The sequence below is a fragment of the Cuculus canorus genome, chromosome 20 (assembly GCF_017976375.1).
Source record: "Cuculus canorus isolate bCucCan1 chromosome 20, bCucCan1.pri, whole genome shotgun sequence".
Lineage (NCBI taxonomy): Eukaryota > Metazoa > Chordata > Aves > Cuculiformes > Cuculidae > Cuculus > Cuculus canorus.
In genome coordinates, this window is record NC_071420.1 from 185,131 (window position 1) to 206,518 (window position 21,388).

The 21,388-nt window shown below is 47.1% G+C and overlaps 1 protein-coding gene across 2 annotated transcripts in view; it reads left to right on the forward strand.

Moving 5' to 3' along the window:
* Positions 1–21,050, forward strand: part of CLUH (clustered mitochondria homolog) — a 38,651-nt gene extending 17,601 nt beyond the window's left edge. For both annotated transcript variants that reach the window (XM_054085090.1, XM_009567413.2), the window contains exons 8-26: positions 1,136–1,283; positions 2,007–2,099; positions 2,653–3,347; positions 4,537–4,754; positions 5,399–5,503; positions 6,610–6,710; positions 8,767–8,919; positions 9,521–9,583; positions 10,263–10,507; positions 11,298–11,382; positions 12,035–12,188; positions 12,435–12,574; positions 12,687–12,767; positions 13,405–13,530; positions 14,029–14,150; positions 15,591–15,684; positions 16,465–16,599; positions 17,816–17,889; positions 19,110–21,050. In XM_054085090.1, coding sequence (XP_053941065.1) covers positions 1,136–1,283; positions 2,007–2,099; positions 2,653–3,347; positions 4,537–4,754; positions 5,399–5,503; positions 6,610–6,710; positions 8,767–8,919; positions 9,521–9,583; positions 10,263–10,507; positions 11,298–11,382; positions 12,035–12,188; positions 12,435–12,574; positions 12,687–12,767; positions 13,405–13,530; positions 14,029–14,150; positions 15,591–15,684; positions 16,465–16,599; positions 17,816–17,889; positions 19,110–19,278 — 3,001 coding nt within the window. In that variant the 3' untranslated portion in view covers positions 19,279–21,050. The remainder of the gene's footprint in view (positions 1–1,135; positions 1,284–2,006; positions 2,100–2,652; positions 3,348–4,536; positions 4,755–5,398; positions 5,504–6,609; positions 6,711–8,766; positions 8,920–9,520; positions 9,584–10,262; positions 10,508–11,297; positions 11,383–12,034; positions 12,189–12,434; positions 12,575–12,686; positions 12,768–13,404; positions 13,531–14,028; positions 14,151–15,590; positions 15,685–16,464; positions 16,600–17,815; positions 17,890–19,109) is intronic.
* Positions 21,051–21,388: the final 338 nt, after the last annotated feature.

The following is a 21,388-nucleotide window of genomic DNA, read 5'->3' on the forward strand; positions in this document are numbered from 1 at the left end:
CTTGTAGGGCTCTTTGTGTGGTGAAAGCCCAGAGGTGGACTGCACTGTGGAGCGGTCAACAGCTGATGTGTGACTCTGATAGGTGGGTCTCCTTACTGAGTCTGTGTTGGCTACATGCCTTGTGGGACACTCGGTGGTGTCCTAGCTAGCCAGACAATGAAGAGTTAATGTGAAGCATGGCCACCACGTGCTGCAACAGTGACTGGGCTCATAGGTACCTCTCCTCTGAATCAAAAGAGGGACTGAAGCATAAGATTTCAGGAAAAGAAACTTATCAGGGCTTTGTATAGGCTTATGATGGAGGGAGAGTGATTATTTTAAACATGTCTGTGCGTGTTCAGCTTCTCTAATTTCCTTCTATAATAATAATAAAACAATTGTTTTATTCTCCTGCCCTTGGGGCAGGGACCATTTATTCTGCTCCAAGACAGTGGGTCCCATGCAAATGCCTGTCATTCTTTAGAGTCCACTTAATGAACTGCCTTGGCTCAGCAGGGTGCAAATCGACAGGCACATTGTGTGGCTTTCAGGAGCTCTGCTGCTGCTCTCATTAGGAAGATGAAAGTGCCACTAGACAAGGGCTGGAAATTAGCAGTAGCCTTCAGCCACCACTGTGCCTGTCTGGCCATTTAAAAATGATGATGCTGTATTGCTGCTTGGGCCACAAGTAAATACAGATGAGATTCCAGCACTAGCAGAGAGGTTACACGAGAGGCCATTAGGCGAAGCTTGCTTTTTCACTTCGTTAGTAGATGTGGGCTGTAGGCTGGTTTTAAAACGCAGCCCGTATGGACCAGTGTGAAAGCCAAGGGGCAGCTAGGTGGGAATGGGCATCCCTTGCCTCTGAACGCAGAGGGTGGTGGGGATCTCCAGGGATACAACTGAGGGTAAAACCGGGCAAAGCGGGGTGGCAAGAGGCCAGGTAATTGTGCAAGCTGCTGTTGAGAGGTTCTGCCCATGCTTATCTATCAGCCATTGTGGGCTATAGTGCTTGCTAAATGGAAGTCCAGTGTACTGCTGGTGAGGCCTGGTCTTGTTCTGTTGTTTGTCAGAAGCTGGTGTTGTAGTAGAGGGAGAATTCTCTTAGAATAGTCTTCCTTTGGAAAATGTCTGATTGTTTTCACTCCCAAACTAGGGTTCAGAGACACCCTTTTGAAAGGATAGCCACGCCTTTCCAAGTGTACAGCTGGACGGCTCCGCAGGCAGAACATGCCATGGACTGTGTCCGGGCAGAAGATGCTTACACTTCTAGACTGGGCTATGAGGAGCACATACCTGGGCAGGTATTGGTCTTGCTTTGCCTGAGAACACTGGCAAGAGTTTTGCTGCTAGCTGTGCTGGGAACCAGTTAACTTTTAACAAGTAGCCCTCTGGTATTTGTGGAAGGCTTTTGCTTGACAACATGCAGGAGTCCTTGTTCTTGACAGTGCCCTTGGCAACCAGGGCTGTGCTGCTCAGGCTGCAACTCCCTGAGCACCTAAAAGTCTGAGGAGCAACTTCGGCTTTGCTGTTTATAAATGCCATGTCCCTGCTCTGATGAGCACCACTGCACAGAAGGCAGAGCGCTCCTCCATGACAATCGGTCTCCCATGTCTTTGAGCAAATTATTCCAGATGCTTCAGTTGTAGCTTTGTAGCATAAAATCTTGCAGGCCAGGCTATAAAAGCTGCCCCTTGGACACTGTCTGCCTGCAGTGTGACCACATCACAGTGTGCTGGCTAACGAAGCTTGCACTGTGCTACTCCAGAGCTAGCAAGCTGCTTTTTTTTAGTTTAGCCCAGCTTACGCAGTGCAGTTTACGTAAGATCTGTCCCAAACTGCTGTTGAATAAAGTCCACTCACGAGGAGTGTTCGTTCCTGCTGCTAATTCACTTCCGCTGAACTCCACGGCAGCCTGCATTCTTTCCCCTTCCCCTCTCTCAAAATGCCTCATAAAGCAGAAGCATTGACTTGCCAGCCCCTTCGTACACAAAACATTGCTTCCCACAAGGCTTTGACTCTTTCAGACCAGAGACTGGAATGAGGAGCTGCAGACCACGCGAGAGCTGCCACGCAAGAATCTGCCTGAGAGGCTGCTGAGAGAACGAGCCATTTTCAAGGTAACTTTGGGATGTGCAGGCGAAAACTCATGCAGCCCTTTCTCTGCTGCCCAGATTGCATCTGGTCACTTGACCTGGGCTACCCTTTAGAAACTGCAAGTGGAAGATCTCCATTTTTAAGCTAAGGGGTCTTGTTCTCTTGTGTGTGTCTTCCTTCTCTTCCCAAGCTGGAGGGAAGAATTGTGCTCCTTGACCCTGTGTCTCTCTGTTGACCCTGAGGCAACTGCTTATTAGTCCTCTGCTGTTCTGTCTGATCTAGTCCTCCTCCAAGGAGGAGGAGTGGGAGGAGGAGCGGGAGGGAGCACACACACCTAAGCCCTCCACAGCAGAGAGCTAATGAGTCTGAGCCATGCTGATCCCTAATGTTCTGGTTCCTGGAGCTTGTGTCCAAGCCACTAGTCAGGCTTCCAAAAGTAAAAGCTAGCTGTCCCACCTGCTGGAAGGCTACTGGGAGGAGAGGAGTGAAGGAAAACTTTTCAGGAAGTGTTGCAAAGTGAGGTGCTAGGAGGGTGGGAGCTCTTCCTTACCCAGCTTTCTTTCCACCTGTCTCCAGGTTCACAGTGACTTCACTGCAGCAGCAACAAGAGGTGCTATGGCTGTCATCGATGGCAATGTCATGGCCATCAACCCCAGTGAAGAGACCAAGATGCAGATGTTCATCTGGAACAACATTTTCTTCAGCCTGGGCTTTGACGTCCGTGACCACTACAAGGACTTTGGCGGAGATGTTGCTGCCTATGTAGCTCCTACCAATGATCTCAATGGTGTGCGGACCTATAATGCTGTGGATGTAGAAGGGCTGTACACGCTGGGGACTGTGGTGGTAGATTACAGAGGTTACAGGGTGACAGCTCAGTCTATTATTCCTGGCATTTTGGAACGGGAGCAGGAACAGAGTGTCATCTATGGGTCAATAGACTTTGGCAAGACAGTTGTCTCGCACCCCAAGTACCTGGAGCTGCTGGAGAAGACCAGCAGGCCACTTAAGATCCAGAAGCACAAAGTCCTCAATGACAAGAATGAGGAGGTGGAGCTGTGCTCCTCGGTGGAGTGCAAAGGCATTATTGGCAACGATGGACGTCACTACATCCTGGACCTGCTCCGCACCTTCCCTCCAGATCTAAACTTCCTGCCTGTTGAAGGGGAGGAAATGCCAGAGGAATGTAAGAAAATGGGGTTCCCCAAGCAGCACAGACACAAACTTTGCTGCCTCCGGCAAGAGCTTGTTGATGCCTTTGTAGAACACAGGTGAGCTGAGCTCCTCTCTTCCTCCACCTGCAACTGGTAATGGTCTGAGTCAGGACCATGATGCTTTGCTTCAGGGACATCACAACAGAGCTCCCAGAAATGTGCAGTTGATCTCCCCATCGCTTGGCCCTGCAGGTGCAGTTATAGAAACTTAATTAACAAGAGGGATTAGTTAACACTAGAGATCCTGACAGGGTTACAGGGAGTCAAGGAAAGAGGTGGTTTTAAGTCCTAGAACAGTTTTTGTTGTTGCCTGTCCAAACATTTAGAAGCTGTTCTTTCCCTCTAGATGTCCCGTGCACCTAATGGCTAGGGAATGGGCAGGATTTATGCTTCATTTTAAGGCTTTCCAGATGTCTTGAATGCTACCTTTTTTTCCTAGAGGATGAAAAAAAATTACTGATGGAAACTGTTGTAGCCACTTTAGCGGTAGGATGCATTGGCATTTGGGCTTGCTCAGTGCAGGCGAAGAAGTGGGAGCTCTGGGAGTGAGAGAAGTTGAAGTTGTGTGGTACAGCTGTGTGGTGCTGATGCTGGTGATGTTAATGCTCCCGCTTCTGATGCAAAGGGCTGTGGATGCTCTGCTATCACAGATGGTCAGAGCCTGTGCTTTACTTGCTAGGAAGACAAGCCCTCTGATTGCTGACAGAGGAGCCCTGCCTGCTGAACAACCAGTTCTGCAGCCAGGGCCCTTCCCAGTCCTACTATGTGCCTGCAGGCAGGCTTTGCTGTTCCCTGGGAGAGCTTCCAGACCAGCGACCTGCAGGACCATGGCCGTAGGGTGCTGCTGCTCCTTCTTGGCTAGCAGAGGCTGGGCCTCTCTTGGCTGAGGTCTCCTGGCAAAATTGCTGTTGGTGTGTTTGACGAGTCCTATGCGTTTTGGCAGTGAGAGTCTTCCCGAGCTGTCTGCCGATGCTGCACGTGGAAAGCAATTTGTAACCACGGCAAGCAGATCAGTTTCCCATTGTGATGGATATTAAAAAAACACTTATTTTTGCTTCTTGTGGTAAACTGATGTTCACTTCTTTGATTTTTGGAAAGCTCATGGGAAGAGGGAATACATCCTGTCTTTCCCCAGGCAAACTGTTTGGTCTGTAATGTTAACTTCGTGAGATTTTCCCTTGCAGAGCAGTGGTGATCCTCTTGGATTCTCCTGCTGTGCTGAATTCCTCTCCTCCCTTGACTGTAGGTATCTCTTATTCATGAAGCTGGCCGCACTGCAGCTGATGCAGCAGAAAGCCAACAAGCAGGAGAGCTCAGGTGTGCTGGAAAATGGCGCCTCTCCAGAGAACGGTACTGCAGACAGTGAGAAGTCTGAGTCAGAGCATGGTAAAATAGATGATAACGTGACTGGACTTGATCAGGTGAAAGAGCTTGCTGAGACCATTGCATCTGATGATGGAACAGGTATTTCACTCTGAGCACCAGAAGCAGCCCAGGCCTGGTGGGCTGTGTCACTGGTAGGAGCTACGCCTGACTGGGGGTGGATGGGGCAATTATTTGTTAAACAGGACAAGCGCTGGGTGCTTCTATCAATATTGTCTTAGCTCTTTGCATAAAGCTGTTCACACACTAATGAATTAATCAGCCTAGAGGCTGGTGGAGTAGGTGAGCGAGTATCTCTGACCGCAGCAAGCCCATCGGCTTGTCTGCAGGAGCGAGAGCCTGGCCAGCAAGCTGGCCTGTGTGGTTGGTGACCAGGGCTGGGCTGCCAGAGGTGGCGTGCGAATAGAGGGGAGAGGGCTGGGGCAGGGCTGGGGAGTGTGCGATGCACGGGCGCCTTTGGGAATCCCGTGCTTAGATTTCTGAGTATCTGTGGTTGGGGTGTGGGGGCGGGTCCATGAGTTTTCTGGTCATCATCTTATGTGCCCTTGTTCAGACTTTGCATTTTGCAGCCTTCCTCCTTTCCAAATATCTTACAATTGATTGTTCTTATAAACGGTTTCTGCAGAATGTGCCATCACTGCTTTTAGTAACAAAATTTTTAATAGCTCGGCCTATCGTTTTCTGAAATCCACATTCATTTATATCCCATTTTCTTCCTGCTCCAGTGGATCCCAAAAGCAGAGAAGTGATTCAAAATGCTTGCAAGGCTGTGGGCTCCATTAGCGACACATCGTTTGACATTCGGTTTAACCCAGATATATTCTCACCAGGTATGTCTGCAAAGACCTGGGTTTAGTCCTCCTTCTGAGGATGTCTGCGTCCAGCTAACCACAGAGAAAAAGCTGTTCTGTAGCCAGGAATATCACTGGCTTTGGGTGAGCTGGGCATGGTGCAGGATTCTCTGCGAAGCGCAAAGGTACAGAAAAGAGAAGTGTAATTGATTGCAATGCTCCAACTACCAAACACAGGCAGTAAATTGTCTCCCACTGCTATGCTTGGGGGAGGTCTGCAGGTTGCTGCCAAGAATCCTCTTGCGATTCTCCAGCATCTCAGCTGCCAGACCACATGAAGAGAAACAGAGGGAGGGGAAAAAAAAATTAGATTTGATCCTAATGTAGTAGTTCACACAAAAACCAGTGCTTGTAGATCAACAGCTGATGTTGTGTCCTCACTGAAGGGCAGGGTTTGTTTTAGTAGCATTGTGGTGAGCAGGTTACAGTGCCCTTCAAATACAGCCACTGTTGCAGGCATCATATGTAGCTTTCCATGGCTAGAATCAGTATTTTTTTATCTGGAAATACAGAAGAAGCTCCCGGAGTGTTTATGGGGAGAACAGTGAGGCTGTGTGTATGCAAATTGTAGGGGAGTGACCATGTAGTTGAATTTAGCTTGGAATAAATGTGTCAGAAGGAACATGTGGTTTGAAATGCCTCAGCATCTTCTGAGGCTGATAAAGATGAGTGCTTTGTCACTGCTTTGCAGCTAAAACTGAAACTTATTTATTGTTATTTGCTGGCCCCTCTGCCGAAACGTTCCCTCTGTGATCCAGTCAGTTGACTCTCTTGTGCTGAAAGAGTACGCAGCACTTTATCTGGTCCATTCTGGCTGTTATAAAAAGCAGAATTCGGCCTTGTAAAAGCTGCATTAAGAAAGAATGAGTGGGCAATAGCGGCATAGCCACTAACCCAGCAGAGCAGCTGATGCTCTTTCCATCAAAATGTTGTAAAGTAGATAAGTTTTGAAAAATTGTCTTTAATTCTAGGGAGACAGAATCTCTTTAACTTTCTACCTGTTCTTACTGTATGCTTTCTGTATATGACTTATTTCCTCTTTGAGTTGATGTGTTGTATGTTGTTTATTTTTCTTTTACTCCTAGGTGTTCGTTTTCCTGAGTCTAGCAAAGAAGATGTGCAGGATCAGAAGCAGTTGCTGAAGGATGCTGCTGCATTCTTGCTGTCGTGCCAGATCCCAGGTTTGGTAAGGAACTGAGGACTAGCAGTAATGTCCTCTCTGAAAGCTTGCCTCGAGCCTGGCCAGTTTGAGCAAGCACTGACACAGCGATACGCCAGCTTTGTGTCCTAGGCGAACGCTGCATTCTCCTGCTGGCAGCAGAATTCTGGCACTAGTAGTGAAGTACAGTGAACAGTGCAAGCAAGTGCAAAAGGGGTTTTCTGTTTCCTGTCTTACATCATGGCATGGGTTTTCCCACCTCATTCCAACAAAGAATTTTTCACACTAGCAATTAACAGCTATTGCTAAGAGTTTGGGACAATAAAGACCATGTAAGTCATCCTCCCTAGCCCTGGGCATCCTGCACAACTTATTGTATTACCTGACTCTAATTGTGACTCAATTGGTGACTAATAATTGGAAGTGAAGTGGGAAATTGTTCTTACTAATATCTATTGTTAAAATTCCTTCCTTAAGCATTTTGAAAGCTTACCCATGCACCTGGTTAGATAAAAAGTACTAGCTTTTCACTTCTCAAGATGCTCTCTAAATTGACTTCTAATGTGTGTGTTGCAGCTAGCACTGTAACTAGGAGGGTGGAATTCATGATATCGAAGTTCAGGAGTTGTTGGCCTTACGTAGGAGGGAATCTTCCTCGCTGGAAAACTTCTTCTAAACTTAAATCCACTAGTTTTGTAGTCAACATAACCTTTAAGATCAGTTTTTCAGTCTTTAAATTAAATAAAAAAGGAGAGGGAGGGAATCAGAAGAAAGCTTGCTGACTGTTGTTTTACAAGATAGTTGACACGCTAGTATATAAATCCAAGCGTGTGAGGGCAAAGTTCCTAGGCAGCTGCTGTAAGCAGGTAGTCTTCCATACGCTGCGTATCGGAGAGTAACTGGTGTTACTCCATGACTCTATCAGCACTGCAACACAGCTTAACATGCAAGTGCCATTTCCCCTTATCAGCTAAGTGTATGACTCTAAATAGTCTTTTAATTGGACATGTTTTTAGGTAGTGACTGTGAGGCCCTTCAAGAAGGGTTAGCCTGCTAGTTCCACAAGTGTTAGTTAAATAAGCCATGACGAAAGGAAAGCAATTCTCTTTGCCTGAGCCACAGGAGTCCTCAGAGACCGTGTTCTGCTGTGGAGTTCCTGCATGGCCTTGGGCAAACTGCTGGAAGCCATACACTGAATTACACTGAGCACCATCACTGGTCACCTGCCGCTTGAGAGACTGCGTGGTCGGCACTTAGTTACAGTCCCTTGCGCTGCTCCATGGGACCTTTGCCTCTGCTTATTTTGCACAGGGAATTGGATGAAGCCTGAGCTGGTTTGCCAGTTGATCTTTCCACTCCTCGGTTGCCCAATGCTTATTTGGAGTGCCTAGTACTGCTCATTCTCCCCTGAGATTTTTGTGTAGAAGTGATAAAAGTGACAAAGGCTTTGCACAAACTGCTTTGTGCTGCCTGCTCCAAGTGTTCCCTCTGCCTCTGTAGTGTGGTGGTCTCTGGTATTACAGCACCCTACCCACCAAAAGAGCCTTGCTCAGGGTCACTGTCAGCCTTTGGGGTGACCCTGAACCTCACGTAGCAGCCATGTGTGTGACTGGCAGCTGGGGAGCAGTGGTCCTGCCTTCGAAGTGCTGCATGGGTTGTCATCCCATTAGTGCTGGGGAAATAGCTCTCCTTCCTGCTGCTGGCACCACACTGCTCCTGCCCACAGCCGCACAGGGGTCTTGGAGCTGTGGCTGTATGGGGCTTCCTTTGTGACAGAGTCCAGAGCATCAGTGCCACCCTAGAGGCACAAACTCCTGAGGAGTCTCTCCAGGCTGAATTTATCCACTTTGCTGGCAGTGGAGCATAAGGCCTGTGGCAGGGAGCACCTGGCATCCCTGGCCCTGGCTGATCAGTGCTCTGTGCTTGTCTGTGCTTGCAACTTAAATGTCATCTCTGGAAACTGCCTTCTCTGGCAGGTAACATCTTTTCCCCTCCCCAGTGAGATGATGTTTTGGGTTTTTTTAATTGAAATTCTCTCCTTCCTATTTGCTCTCAGTAACTGAAGCTTGTATATACCCTGCAGGTCAAAGACTGCTTGGATCACACGGTGCTCCCGATGGATGGGGCTACCTTAGCAGAGGCCATGCACCAGAGGGGCATCAACATGCGTTATTTAGGCAAAGTGGTCAACTTCATCACCAAGACCCCTGGCCGTGCTCAGCTGGATCACATTTTTGTAAGCATCTGGCTTAACTTCAGACCATCAGTTAAAACTGTCTCTGGCATTATTTGCCCTGTATAGATTCCAACTTGGCTAATTGTTTTCTCTGGGTAAAAATAAACAGCTTCAGTAATAAAGGAGGAGGGAGAAGGATCTCTAAGTGGTGTATGGGGAGTTTTGCTCCCAAACCCTTAATGGCTTCAGAATGTTAAGGAGTTTGACTATCCTTGGATAGAGAAGGCTTTGAGGATCCCCAGGCATAATAGCAGGCAACACACAGTCATATTTTAAGCTGCTGAGATCCATCAGGGCTTTGGATGAAACTGGGAAGTGTTGTGAGCGTGGCTGCCCATGAGCACACGCAGGGCTCCTGGAGGCATTGTTAGAGCTGAGCTGTGCCGCATGGGGTGGCTTGTGGTCACTGTCCATGGATGTGCCAGGGGGTCTTGGTAGGCTCCAGGAGTGTTGTGAAACGCAAAGCAATTTTTTGTGCTGCAGGGTGAGGACCAGAGAATGCGTCTTCTGCAGATCTTGATAAAAGCCCAATTCAAAAGCAAAGCATATTTTAAATTGTTACTGCCAACTGACTCTTTCTGTCCTTTATTCCTTTGGGTAGAAAATAGGAATCAGTGAATTGATCACTCGATCGGCTAAACACATCTTCAAGACGTACCTCCAGGTATGACCTGCAGCCTGACCTCTTGCCTTGTCTGTCCTCTCTAATGACTTTTTTCCGGAAACAGAGCTGTTTGAGCCTCTTCTCTCATTAGGCAGGACACAGGGGTTGCTGAGCAACGGGAAGTACAATCTCATTAGCGCTAAAATAGGTACAGCCCTACATTTAAGGGAAAACAAGTTCCCACTTGAAGATAGCTTTTCCACAGACTAATCATTCATGCTTTTCTTCCCCAGATTCTCACTCATTATGTTTTAGGCTTTTAAAAGTGAAATCACAGCTTGTTTTCCTTGTAATACCCTTTCCTCTAAACAGTGTTGCTTTTGCCCCTCTAAGAAGCTTTTTTAATTGTACACACCATAGCGCATCCTTGTACTTGTCTGTTCATGGTATAGCAATACACTTGGCTTTATTCCAGCATCAGAATCTTCTTTGCGCTCTCCTGTTTCTCTGTCCCAGGTAGTGGCCTGAAATGGAACCTAATATTTGTGTGTCTGTAGGTATAAACTTATGTCTACATAATTCTGCCTGTGCTAGTTCCATTTGTAAATACCGCCTTCCGCTCCCTTTCCTGGAAGGCTTTTCTGTTTCTGGTAGCACTGGGTTTGTGTGAGGCTCAGGGTCGGGATTGTGGCTGTGTGATGGCAGTGTCTGCCACGACTGATTGTGGTGTCTCCTGCAGGGTGTGGAGCTGTCGGGTTTATCAGCAGCCATCAGCCACTTCCTCAATTGCTTTCTAAGCTCCTTCCCAAATCCCATTGCCCATCTTCCAGCTGATGAGCTGGTCTCCAAGAAAAAGAATAAGAAAAGGAAAAACAGGAACCTTGGCAATGCTGATAACACTGCGTGGGCCAGCGTGACCCCTCAGGAGCTTTGGAAGAATATTTGTTCAGAAGCAAAGAGCTACTTTGATTTTAGTCTTGAATGGTAAGCGGAACAAATTACTCTCACTTTGCCTGGACTCTCAACAAATGTCTATAGCTCTTAATGTTCTTCAGTAGCGCCTGCCTTTTTTACTTGCTTTCTGTTTGAATATGAATTTGTACTCTTGAGGGGGTTTTACAGGCTTATAATGGAAAGAAAGTGGGCAAAGAGCGGCAGGGGGAAGTGTAGTGGAAATCTGAAATGAGATGAAACCTATGAGGTAAAGGAAGCTAGGAAACATGGAGAAGGAAGAAGGAAAACCTCCCCATAGTGGTGCAGAGGGGAGCAGAATGCAAGAAGCTGAAGGAGTGTAGTCGAAAGATATTTGTCTATGTAGACAATGATTCAGGCTGAAGGGAGCTCGTGTTCCAAAACCAAAGATAACTCTTGTGTCTGAAATGGAGTTGTGGATAAGGCTGCTGGAAGGTGCAGATAGTGACTGTGAAACTAGAAGTAAAAGCAAAATGTCTCAAGATAAACCATGACCAGTTAGCTAAATCAGTGATTGTCCCTTCGTGCTTGGACAGCTTGCTCTTTACCATGAGCTGAAGGCATGCAGACTCACCTAAACTCTGCAGTCAGCTTTGAAGAGAAAGCATAGGATTTTAGTAAGAAATACTGGTTTGCATCTCCCTAAGCTTTAATAGACCATTAGCAACCACTGCCGTGTTAGTCACTGGTTTCACTTAGCACTCAGCTGTACAGGGACCTGCACTTCAGATACCCTGCAGCGGAGGGATGTCCTTGAGCAGAAGCTAACCTGAGAGCTGAAGCTTGTGTGTGGTTTTTGCAGTGAGAATGCTGACCAAGCAGCTGAAGTGTATAATCTGCAGAAAATCACCCTTCTTCGTGAAATCTCCCTCAAAACTGGAGTCCAAGTAAGATCCACGTCTTCCCTCCCTTCCCCATAAGGTTCTGTACTGAGAATATGAAGAGTATGCGCGAAGGGCTTTGCAGAGGACAAGCCTTTAGACAGACAGTGTGAGTCCCAAAAGGTCTTTGTGGTGTCTGGAGAAAAAAGATTTATCTGGTTCCCTTTTAGGGTAAAACTTGCTGTGCATCTCCCTTGGAAGATTAACCAGCCTGGATACAATTCCTGTAGCTTGCTCTGACAAACCAAACTCGCATCTTAAGTTCATGCACATGCGTACTCCCCATCCAAAGAGAAGCAACTCTTTAGCTGAGCAAAGTGGGACTTCAGGGTTGTCCTTGCACAAAGAACAGGAAGTTTCCTTCCCCACAGCACTGCCTTCTCACTGCTCTGTGGGTGCAGGAGTTTGGCTGGATGGGGTTCCCCTGTCGGGGTTCCTGTACTTCTACAACCGTGCCTTGGCACTGCAGTGCGATTTCACCATGCATACATGGTGGTGCACACCTACACGCAACCTTCTTTCGAAACCCAGGTATTGATACAGGAGATGGTTTAACTGTGAATCTGCATACAGAATGCAAAGCTCATTTCCCCCTCTTTTCTTGCCAAGTATCCATGAAAGCCGTGACCATGACCTCCAGTCTTTTTGGTTCCTCCAGATACTGCTGAAAGAGTACAACTTTGACAACAGGCACAAGCCCACCTTCACAGAAGAGGATATTCTCAACATCTTCCCTGTAGTGAAGCATGTAAACCCGAAAGCCTCGGATGCTTTCCACTTCTTCCAGAGCGGGCAAGCAAAGGTTCAGCAAGGTACAGACGCAACATGCCTCTGCCTTTTGAGCAGGATGTGTGGCATGGCCCACTGCCCTCCACCAGCATCCCCCGCCCATCCTGTCTTGGTCAAGAATGATGGTCTCCTGGGTTTTAGTCCTTACACAATGCGCTGACTTGTGGCTACGTATCCTACTACTGTTTTCACTTTATGTGCAGTGCACTTCTCCAGTAGTATTAGGGCTTACTTAACATACACACATATACGAATGTAACATTTTTCAGGTTTCTTGAAGGAGGGCTGTGAGCTCATCAATGAAGCCTTAAACTTGTTCAACAATGTGTATGGTGCTATGCATGTAGAAATCTGTGCCTGCCTGAGGCTGCTAGCTCGTCTCAACTACATCATGGGAGATTATTCAGAGGTAAGCAAGGGCTTGGAAAGGGTCTGTTTGATCCTCTCATTCCTTCCTAATGCTTGCTCTCTCAAGTGCACAGCACTGCATGACTTGCTTTTGGGTCTTGCATTCTCTTTAGGCCTTAAGTAATCAGCAGAAAGCGGTGCTAATGAGCGAGAGGGTCCTGGGTATTGAGCATCCTAACACAATTCAAGAATACGTGAGTACAGGGTGCTGGGAGGTAGCAGCACCTCATGTGTCCACCTCGAGTCTGTGAGCCATAATTAATGTTTGTGTCTAGGAAACAGTTTAAGTTCTCATTCCTTCTGCAGTGTTCTTCCCAGAATCCTCCACTTCCATCATAAGTTTTGTATCTTTTGTTTCTGTAACCGGAATACTTAAGTGTTTGCCGTGTAAGCATCCTGCGTGGCTAGTAGTTGTCCTACTTACTTTAGAATTTTGGGGGTTTGTCTGCTGAATGTTTGTTTATATTCATTAATCCTGCTGGCTTTTTTCCGGGGCTTTTGTCAAAAATGAAGAAAGAAATAATCCCTCCCCAGAAATGCAGTCAGAATTCATATGCGCAGGTCAACTTTGAAATATTCCTTGAGGTGCTTAAGAGAAATTGAAACAAAACACTTCAGCTTCCTCCGTCCTGTGTCTTACATGATACCTCAGCAGAGCTGTAATTCAACCAGCAGACCTGGACTTTACTGAGAGGCTGAAATCTGTTTTAACCGTAAAGGAAGACCTTTTATTTGTGTGCAGCTGAGGAAAGGAGTGGAAAAGAGATGTTAGTTTGCTTTACAGAGTGGTAAATACAAACCATTAATTGTGGATTACTCCTTTTGTTACAGATGCACCTTGCTTTGTACTGCTTTGCAAATAGCCAGCTCTCTACAGCATTGAACTTACTGTACCGTGCACGCTACCTCATGCTGTTGGTATTTGGGGAGGATCACCCAGAAATGGCACTCTTAGATGTAAGTAATCATTTAGAATCTTTGAGGTTCTAATCTCCAAGAAGCCTTTAAAATGCCCATAGTGCTGGCTCTTTAAAATGAACATTTAGGCGAGTGCCATTTAGTTCCATTAGAAGAAAGGAGGAAAGGAGTTTGACTCTTCAGCTGGGAAGGTCAGCCTTCTGTGGCTGGAGCTCTGCGCTAGGACACTGCAGGTGTGGGTTTGAGCACTAGTAACCCTTTTGCACATTCCTTAGCGTACGTAGCCTGTTGTTGTTGCCCTTGCATAAAATGGATAGAGTTCCTTATCTCTCTTTTGACTGGCTTGTTTGAACTGAGCTCCCAAGGGGAAGAGTGGTCTCCTGTCACATCTTGTGTGTGGTAGAGAGATCCACTGGGGACTTGTGGCTGCTGCAGCCTTTTCAACAGTGAAATACCTGTGTGGTCTTGGGCTTTACAAAGCAACGAATGCGTAGTTTGAATTTGCTTTCTAACTGCCTACTTGACTTCTTTGTGCAGAACAATATTGGCTTGGTGCTCCATGGGGTTATGGAGTATGACCTGTCGCTCCGGTTCCTGGAGAACGCCCTGGCCATCAGCTCCAAGTATCACGGCTCCAAGTCTTTGAAAGTTGCACTAAGGTGAGGCAGGGTGGAGTGCTGGGCTGGGTCACTGTGCTGTTAACAAGAGAGAGTACATTCACCATGAGCTCATATAGGAGGTATCTGATCCAGCTGTGTCCAGCTGTATCCTGTTAAATTAGATCAATCCTATTCCAGCTGTCAGACAGACTCCTTGGGACTTCATGAATCAAGGTCATGGTGTGGCATCCAAATTTGTTGTCTTGAAAGACAGAGATCTCTTGTTCTTAAAGTTAATTGAGGGATCTGCAGTAACGCTTGTCGCCCCCAAAATCTGAGATCACCCTGGTACTTGGGGACTCTGTAGAAAAAACATGTGTGGCAAGTGAAGGTTGGAGAGCAAGGCTAATGTAATTATCCTGGGAGACTGGGATGATACCTAAATACTTTTATTTAATTGTTTCAGCCCTTGGGGAGCTATCTTTGAGAAGCATATGATTTGTCTTTGTCCTTTACCATTAAGCCTTGTATTGAATGAAATACTGAGCAGCTTCATCTGTTTCCAAGGGAGCTATGGAGTGGTTGGCACCTTTAGGATCTGCTCTAAACACCCACTGCTCTTCAGTGCTTTATGTGCTGTCCTTGGACGCAAAACTGGCTTGCTATCAGTCAAGCAGTAGCCCACTCCTAATTACTCCTACGACATTGTGACCCATCTGTTCTTCGTCAGGGTGGAAATAAATCTTATTAAGCATCCACAAGAGTGCTCTGTTTTCCAGCAGTTGATGGATATGCATTCTGCAGAAAGCATCTTGCTTTCCCTTAGTAGCACTGGGGTGCTTGATGAGATTCATCACATATCACATCCCACAGAGTAATAGTCCCAAACCCAGAAATCATCCTTCCATTCCAGAAACACTAAGGAAGCAAAGTCCAAGCCAAGTCCGCTCTCCCAGCTGGAGGGAGCCCAGGTGACTTGGGTGCCAGCTCTGACACTGCTGGTTGTTGCCGTGCCAGAAGATTTTTTTTTGTTTTTTTTTTTACTTCTGGCTGTGAATAATCAAGTAATTCACATGTCTGCTTTCTAAGAAAGAAAAAGACCCTTCTTGAAGTGTAATGGCTTATGGCTTATGTTCTCCAGTTAACAAATCTAGCCCAGAGATGTTCCCATGGATGTGCTGCCTTCATTCAGTTCCCCACTGTGGCCTTTTGATTTCCTGAGTGTGTGAAGGAAAAAATACCCAGTTTAGTCTTTACTTCTGTAGGTCGCTTCTCAGCACTTCAACAAAATCCAACCCAAATCTGTGTAGTATATTAATCCTCAAACAGAGTGGGGAGAAGTAACTCCTGGGTGCTGTATTCAGAGTCCAGTATCTGCTTCCGTTGATGCTTCTGTTAAGACTTTTAGCCTAAACATTGTTATGTTAAAGTCATGCTTGCTGTGGTGCAGAAATGTTTCTTCTTTATTAAAGAACCTTTAAACCCTTTTCCTTCCCTCAGCCACCACTTGGTAGCCCGAGTGTACGAGAGCAAAGCAGAATTCCGGTCAGCTCTACAGCACGAGAAGGAAGGCTACACCATCTACAAAAACCAGGTAACGAGCCTGCACGCTGCTAATTTGTCATCACTTTCCTGCCAGAAACGAGCAGTTCCACCAGAAACCACCAGTGCCGCAGCTTGGAACTCAGGGAGGCCTTTCTTACAAGCAGTTCTGAGTAGATGCCAGGGAATCTTCTCTCTAGGGACAGGGCAGAGTTACTGGATTTCACAGGAGTTGCTGCTCTGTACCGTAACTAGCTGAGTTTTATGCCCAAAGTCTTTGAATGGCCTTCCTGTGAGTTTGTTCTTGCTGTACCCCTGTCACTGGGTAGAGACTTCTTTTGGTGGCACAGCCCCACATTCTGGCAGGGCACTGAAACAGCTGGTCTGTACCTCTTATTTTTTTTTACCACCTGTCTCTTAAATACCAGATCCAAACTAGTTTGGGAATTGAGTCTTTTTACAGGCAGTACTTTCTCCCGCTTGCAGCCCTTGCCGATGCACAGTGAAATATCTGCATCAGCCTGGGGTCTGTCTGAACACGCCTGCAGTTGTACGCTGTGATTCAGTGCCATCTTACTGGCTAAAAGCACAACCTGGCAGAGGGAACGCTGCTCACCCTGCAGACGTGCTCCTACTTGATGGAAATGTGTAATGTTGGTAATAAAGCTCCTAGAGGAATTTTCTTTGTTTGTTTTTTGAATGCCAGGGCAGGTGAAGTCCAGTTCTGATGAGTTTCTGTAAGGATGTTGAGCTGCCAGAGACTGGAAGGCACCCTGTTTTGGGTCCTGTTCCAATTTGTAATGTTGTACCTTTTTTTCCCTTTTCTGATTAGCTTGGAGAACACCATGAAAAGACCAAAGAGAGCTCTGAGTACTTGAAATACCTGACTCAGCAAGCAGTTGCTCTTCAACGCACAATGAATGAGATTTACAAGAATGGCTCCAATGCGAACATCATGCCACTTAAGGTAAGCCTGTGTAATGAAAGCAGCTGAGAGGAATTGCCATGAAGCAGAGATTTGTATTTATCTGCTCCTGAAGGACACAGCGTGCTCATGCGGATGTTAGAGGTGATGATGGCTGTGCCAGCTGCAGACCCTTCACGGGCAGGAGGTCCCTGCAAAGGCAGGGGCTCGGGTTGGCATATCACGGTGTAACCAAAGCAGGCTTGGCGTCTGTCCCCTCTGCTTCTGAATAGAGCAGTTCTGGGCTCTGGCTCTCTCTTCTGAGCTCAGGCGTTGCAGAGCACCCAGGGAAATTGGGAAGGATGTGCCGGGCAGCTCGCGTGTGGGAGCCTGGGACACCTACGCACAAACCTGCCCCTCTACTGACTCACTGGCTTGTAGGCGGGTTGCTCAATCCAAAAGTACTTCAGTTTCCTCACCCTAAAAAATGTTGTCATCTTTGCCCAGGTGCTTTGTTCTCCTTCCAAGAATTCTGTGGTGTGGGGAGGCCGGGCAGCGGAGTGGATGGCAGGGCTCTGCCTTGTCCTGACTTACATGGAGCAGAAGCAGGTTGGCTGTCTTGGGCCAAACCCAGCTGCTCTTACCTGCCTGCGCAGCCAGCAGAGCATTCACCCTAGCCTGTTGGGGGCACATCCAGGGGTGCAATGGGTGCTCTCCCTGCCACACTGTACACAAGGGGCTGCCAGTGAGTTGGGAAAGAGGCTTCCAGCTGCAGAGCCTCCTTCCCAGTGAAAAGGGTACAGCTTTGTGGAAGCAGTTGGGTTTTCTTCTCATGGTAAAGAACTGAGGAGCTCATGGCAGAGTAATTTGAGCACAAGGATCTTGAATTGAGTAAATAGTCACATTCAGGAAATGGTGTCCAGCTAAGATGCTGAAACCCATATAGTGGTAACAGATTTTACCCTTGTTACAACACTTGGAGGGGGGAAAAAAAACCAATGCATTTTGAACTGACACATACACTGCATTTAACTGAAGTCCTATGGAGTTCAGAGGGGGCGCTGCCACAGCAGCCAGGGGCCTCTGGATGCTGCTTTTCAACTTACAGGTATAAAGAGGTAGAAAACACAAAGTGTGCCTGCCTCCTTACAGCTACTAGGATGTCACGTGAGGCACAGTGTTCTCAGCTGTTGGTAAACAACATCTGGACTTGCTTAGGAGCTCTGAGCTCGTCTGCCTGGGTTTAACTTTAAAAGCTTTTTTTTCTCTTATGCTGCAGTTCACAGCTCCTAGTATGGCCAGTGTCCTGGAGCAGCTCAACATTATCAATGGAATTCTCTTCATTCCACTAAGGTAGGATGGTACCTCTGTGTGCGGCACCTTTAGAAATGAAGTAGGCTTTTTGTGTCATCTTTGTTCCTGAGACGGTGCAATGCTTCCCTTGGCATTAAGAGTCACAGCCCCAAAATGTGGATTTTCCAGTGATCTTAGACTGCCTTTCTTTAAATAATGGCAGAAGTTGTCACTTCTGCATTAAAACTGCTTTTGAAGGTGCTGAGTGCCCTAAGGGCACTGCTGAACGCTCATGAAGGGATGCTCTGTGGATCCCTGGGCAATCCTAGCAGCACTGGAAAAAGCTCCTGGTTGGAGGAACATTGCATGAATGTCAGGGTCTCTTTCAAAACTGTAACCTTGAGCTTGTAGCAGTAATCTGACCTCATAAAATCCAACCCCTAAACCGTTCCATGAAGCTAAAGAACATCAAGGCAAGCTTCTGGAGAGCTGATGTGTCAGTGGGTGAGACCACTCTTGTGTGACACACCCCACGGGTGGCTCAGGAAGCAGCCAGGACTGGCATCTCTCTCGGTGCCCGTTGTCAGCCTGTGACTCCAGCAGCAAAGGGATTCCTTTGTTTAGCCATGGTGGGAGTCAGTTGAAGCTTAGTCTGTGGTCTGTACCCAGAAGGACCACAGTGAGCAGCGCTGGGCTGACTGTGAGCCACTGGTCCTTCCGCAGACAAGGCTGTGTAGCTGGATACTTGCTTTAAGTAAAATTGGAGGTTTTCCTGCCCCAGCTCCACAGGATTTGTTTACAAAGAACATTAGCCAAGAGCATAATACCAGCCCTGATTATTATCATCAACATCTTTAAGACAACTAGAAATAGCACTATGTTTGATTTTTTTTTTTCATTTATTATAAATGATATCTTAGGCTTTTAGTTGAAAATTTGATCAGAGTGGTGGTGGAAAAAGGTGACCTAAGCTGAGACTGTATTCTTCTAAGGCTGTAAATAATCAGTGGTGATGAAAATTCACCAGAAGCAGCTGGAGGCTGCCTGGACACAGATAAGCTCAACTTGAGCAGCTGCTGCTGGGTCACAGCCGCGTGCCTCTTGGTTCAAAACCAAAGGGCAAACCCAGCACCTGGCTTGTGCAGGTATTGCTGAGATGTGGGACCCAGCATCTGGCAGGAGGAGGGCAAGTGTTTTGTTGAACACTACCTTGTCCCTGTGCTTCACGCCCTTCCTAAAGCTAGTCTAACGTTTGCTACCCTTCCTGGTTTCCCCTTCAGCCAAAAAGACTTGGAGAACCTTAAAGCAGAGGTGCAGCGACGCCAGCAGCTCCAGGAAAGCATAAAAAGTGGTGCACAGCTGGAACCTGAGGACAAAGCTGTAGAGGAGAAAGAGGCTGAGCCGAGCATGCCTTCTGCTGCAATCCCCTTAACACAGAGCTCTGCTTAATATGTACCTCGCTTAAAAAAAAAAAAAGTAAACCATCCTTTTCTGAATCTGACCCAGGGTTTTGGTCTCCCCTGGAGCAGCCCCTCCTTTTTTTGACAATGTTATTGCACTGGTACAATTAATACACAATGCAAAGAACTAATCTGAGAAATGTAATCTGTGTGACTGAGCTTGTGTCTGCCACGTGAAGGGGCAGGGGGCCAGGATGCAGCAGTGTACGAAAGACCTGTCCTACGTGAGCGCAGCCTGAGGCTGCTGTGCCTCTGTGTGTGTGTGTGTGTGTGTGTCCCTGTGTTGTGTGTGCGCGCACGTCATCAGTTATTTCTACTTTGTACATATGAATTCCAAATGAACTGTCTTGAGGTATGTAACATTTCTCAGGTCATTTTTATGTTGACTAAGGACACTGCTTTGCTAAACCAGTACAAAACCAGCCCCAGCCACTGCTCAGCATTCTTGTAAAATGTGGTTTCCAAGCCAAAAGATTGATTTTTCCCCCCAGTCACTGTCCCAGTTTGTGCTAAGGAAAACTAAGCAGCCATATTCATATTCATGACTGAAGCCTGTAACGTGTGTGTAGAAGTGGGGGAATGTACAGCATTTTCTACATCAGGATATAGCCATTGGATTCCTTTAACCATTTTTCTACTTTTGGTTGGTAGTAGTTTGGCAATTCAGTGGGGTTTTGTAACATTCGCATTCTAATTTTCAAGGTAAAGATATATATAGAGAGAGATTATATATATGATACTCAACAGTTCCGCCTCTGCTCTGCTTGCAGCTGAGTAACTTGGGATGCTGTATCCAAAGAGTGAGGGCTTGATGTTTAAAGAAAAACAAAAAAAAGCGCACAAATTCCATTGCAATGGAAACCCTGGTGCCTAGGAGAGAGTGGGAATGGCATCAGAGGAGGTCTGGACTCCAGTGCATTAGCAGGACATTGAGGGAAGAGGGGAGGCCAAGTCAGAAACAGTGACTTGATCTGATTTGCAATAACAACAGTAACACAGAGCTGAGGGACTTGAACCCGATGGGCAAGCTGAACCAGACTGGAACCATAAGTCCCTCCCAACCTGGAATTACTTGGCTTGGGAAAGGGGATGAGATTTAAGTAGAAACTGAACCTTCCCATAGCACTGATGCCTTCTGAACTGGCTTTTTGCACACTGGTTTTGAGGTTGGTGCCAGGGGGGCTTCCACTGCTGGCAATGGATATCACTGAAGTGGCAGATGCCACTAAACAAATCCTCATCCCCTCCCTGCACATACATGGCCTGCGGTGGCTGGTGGCGCCCTGCGCCTGCTCCCCTGGCCGTGGCAGGCTGTGGCTGTGTGTGCCGACAGAGCTGAATGTCCTTTCTCACAAACCAATTGAGCTGTAGAACAACTTGTGAGGGCAAGGCCCCTGCCACCTGTGCTGGCGGAGGAGCCTGGCCTCTCTCTGTCTGTCGTGGGTAGTGCCCTATGCTAATTCACGTTGCTGCTTTTACTGACCTGGAAAACAAGTGCTGTCCCTGTGCTCTGTACCCTTGGTTTCCTGTACCCCGGTATGGGTGTTTGTAAGTCTTGGTGGGGATTCGGGAAGGGGGAGCAGCCTCCGCGTTGTTCAAGGTGACAAAGCAGGAGGAGTCTTTACTGCAAACAACCTTGCGCCTATTAGAAAAAGTCTGAATTTCCTGGAAAGCAATCAATAAATGACTACAGTGCATCTTTCCTACAAGATTTTTTTCTTTTACTAGTGTCTTTTGGTCCATTAAAAGCTTTTTAAACTATCTCAGGTACTTTATTTATTGGTTTCTTCACAGTTTGGGGTTAGGTATTGGCTATCGCTAATCTGAAGATCATCCTTGGAGCCAACACTTCTGTCCTGAGCAGGAGCCAGGAGGAGAGAACAGGCATGGATCTGCTGTCACTTCTAACCCTGCAGCTGTATGGATGCTGTGCTGCAGGGCTCAGTTCCCCCACTTGAGCACTCTTCTACCTGCAATTATTTGTTCTCTGCAGCCGGTACATGCTTTTCCCCTGGCTTACCTGCTCAGGGATGTTCTGGGTTGTTTTCCTGATGTGTGCAGGGGCAGAGGTGAAAGCTCTTGGACCATTCTGGAAGGTG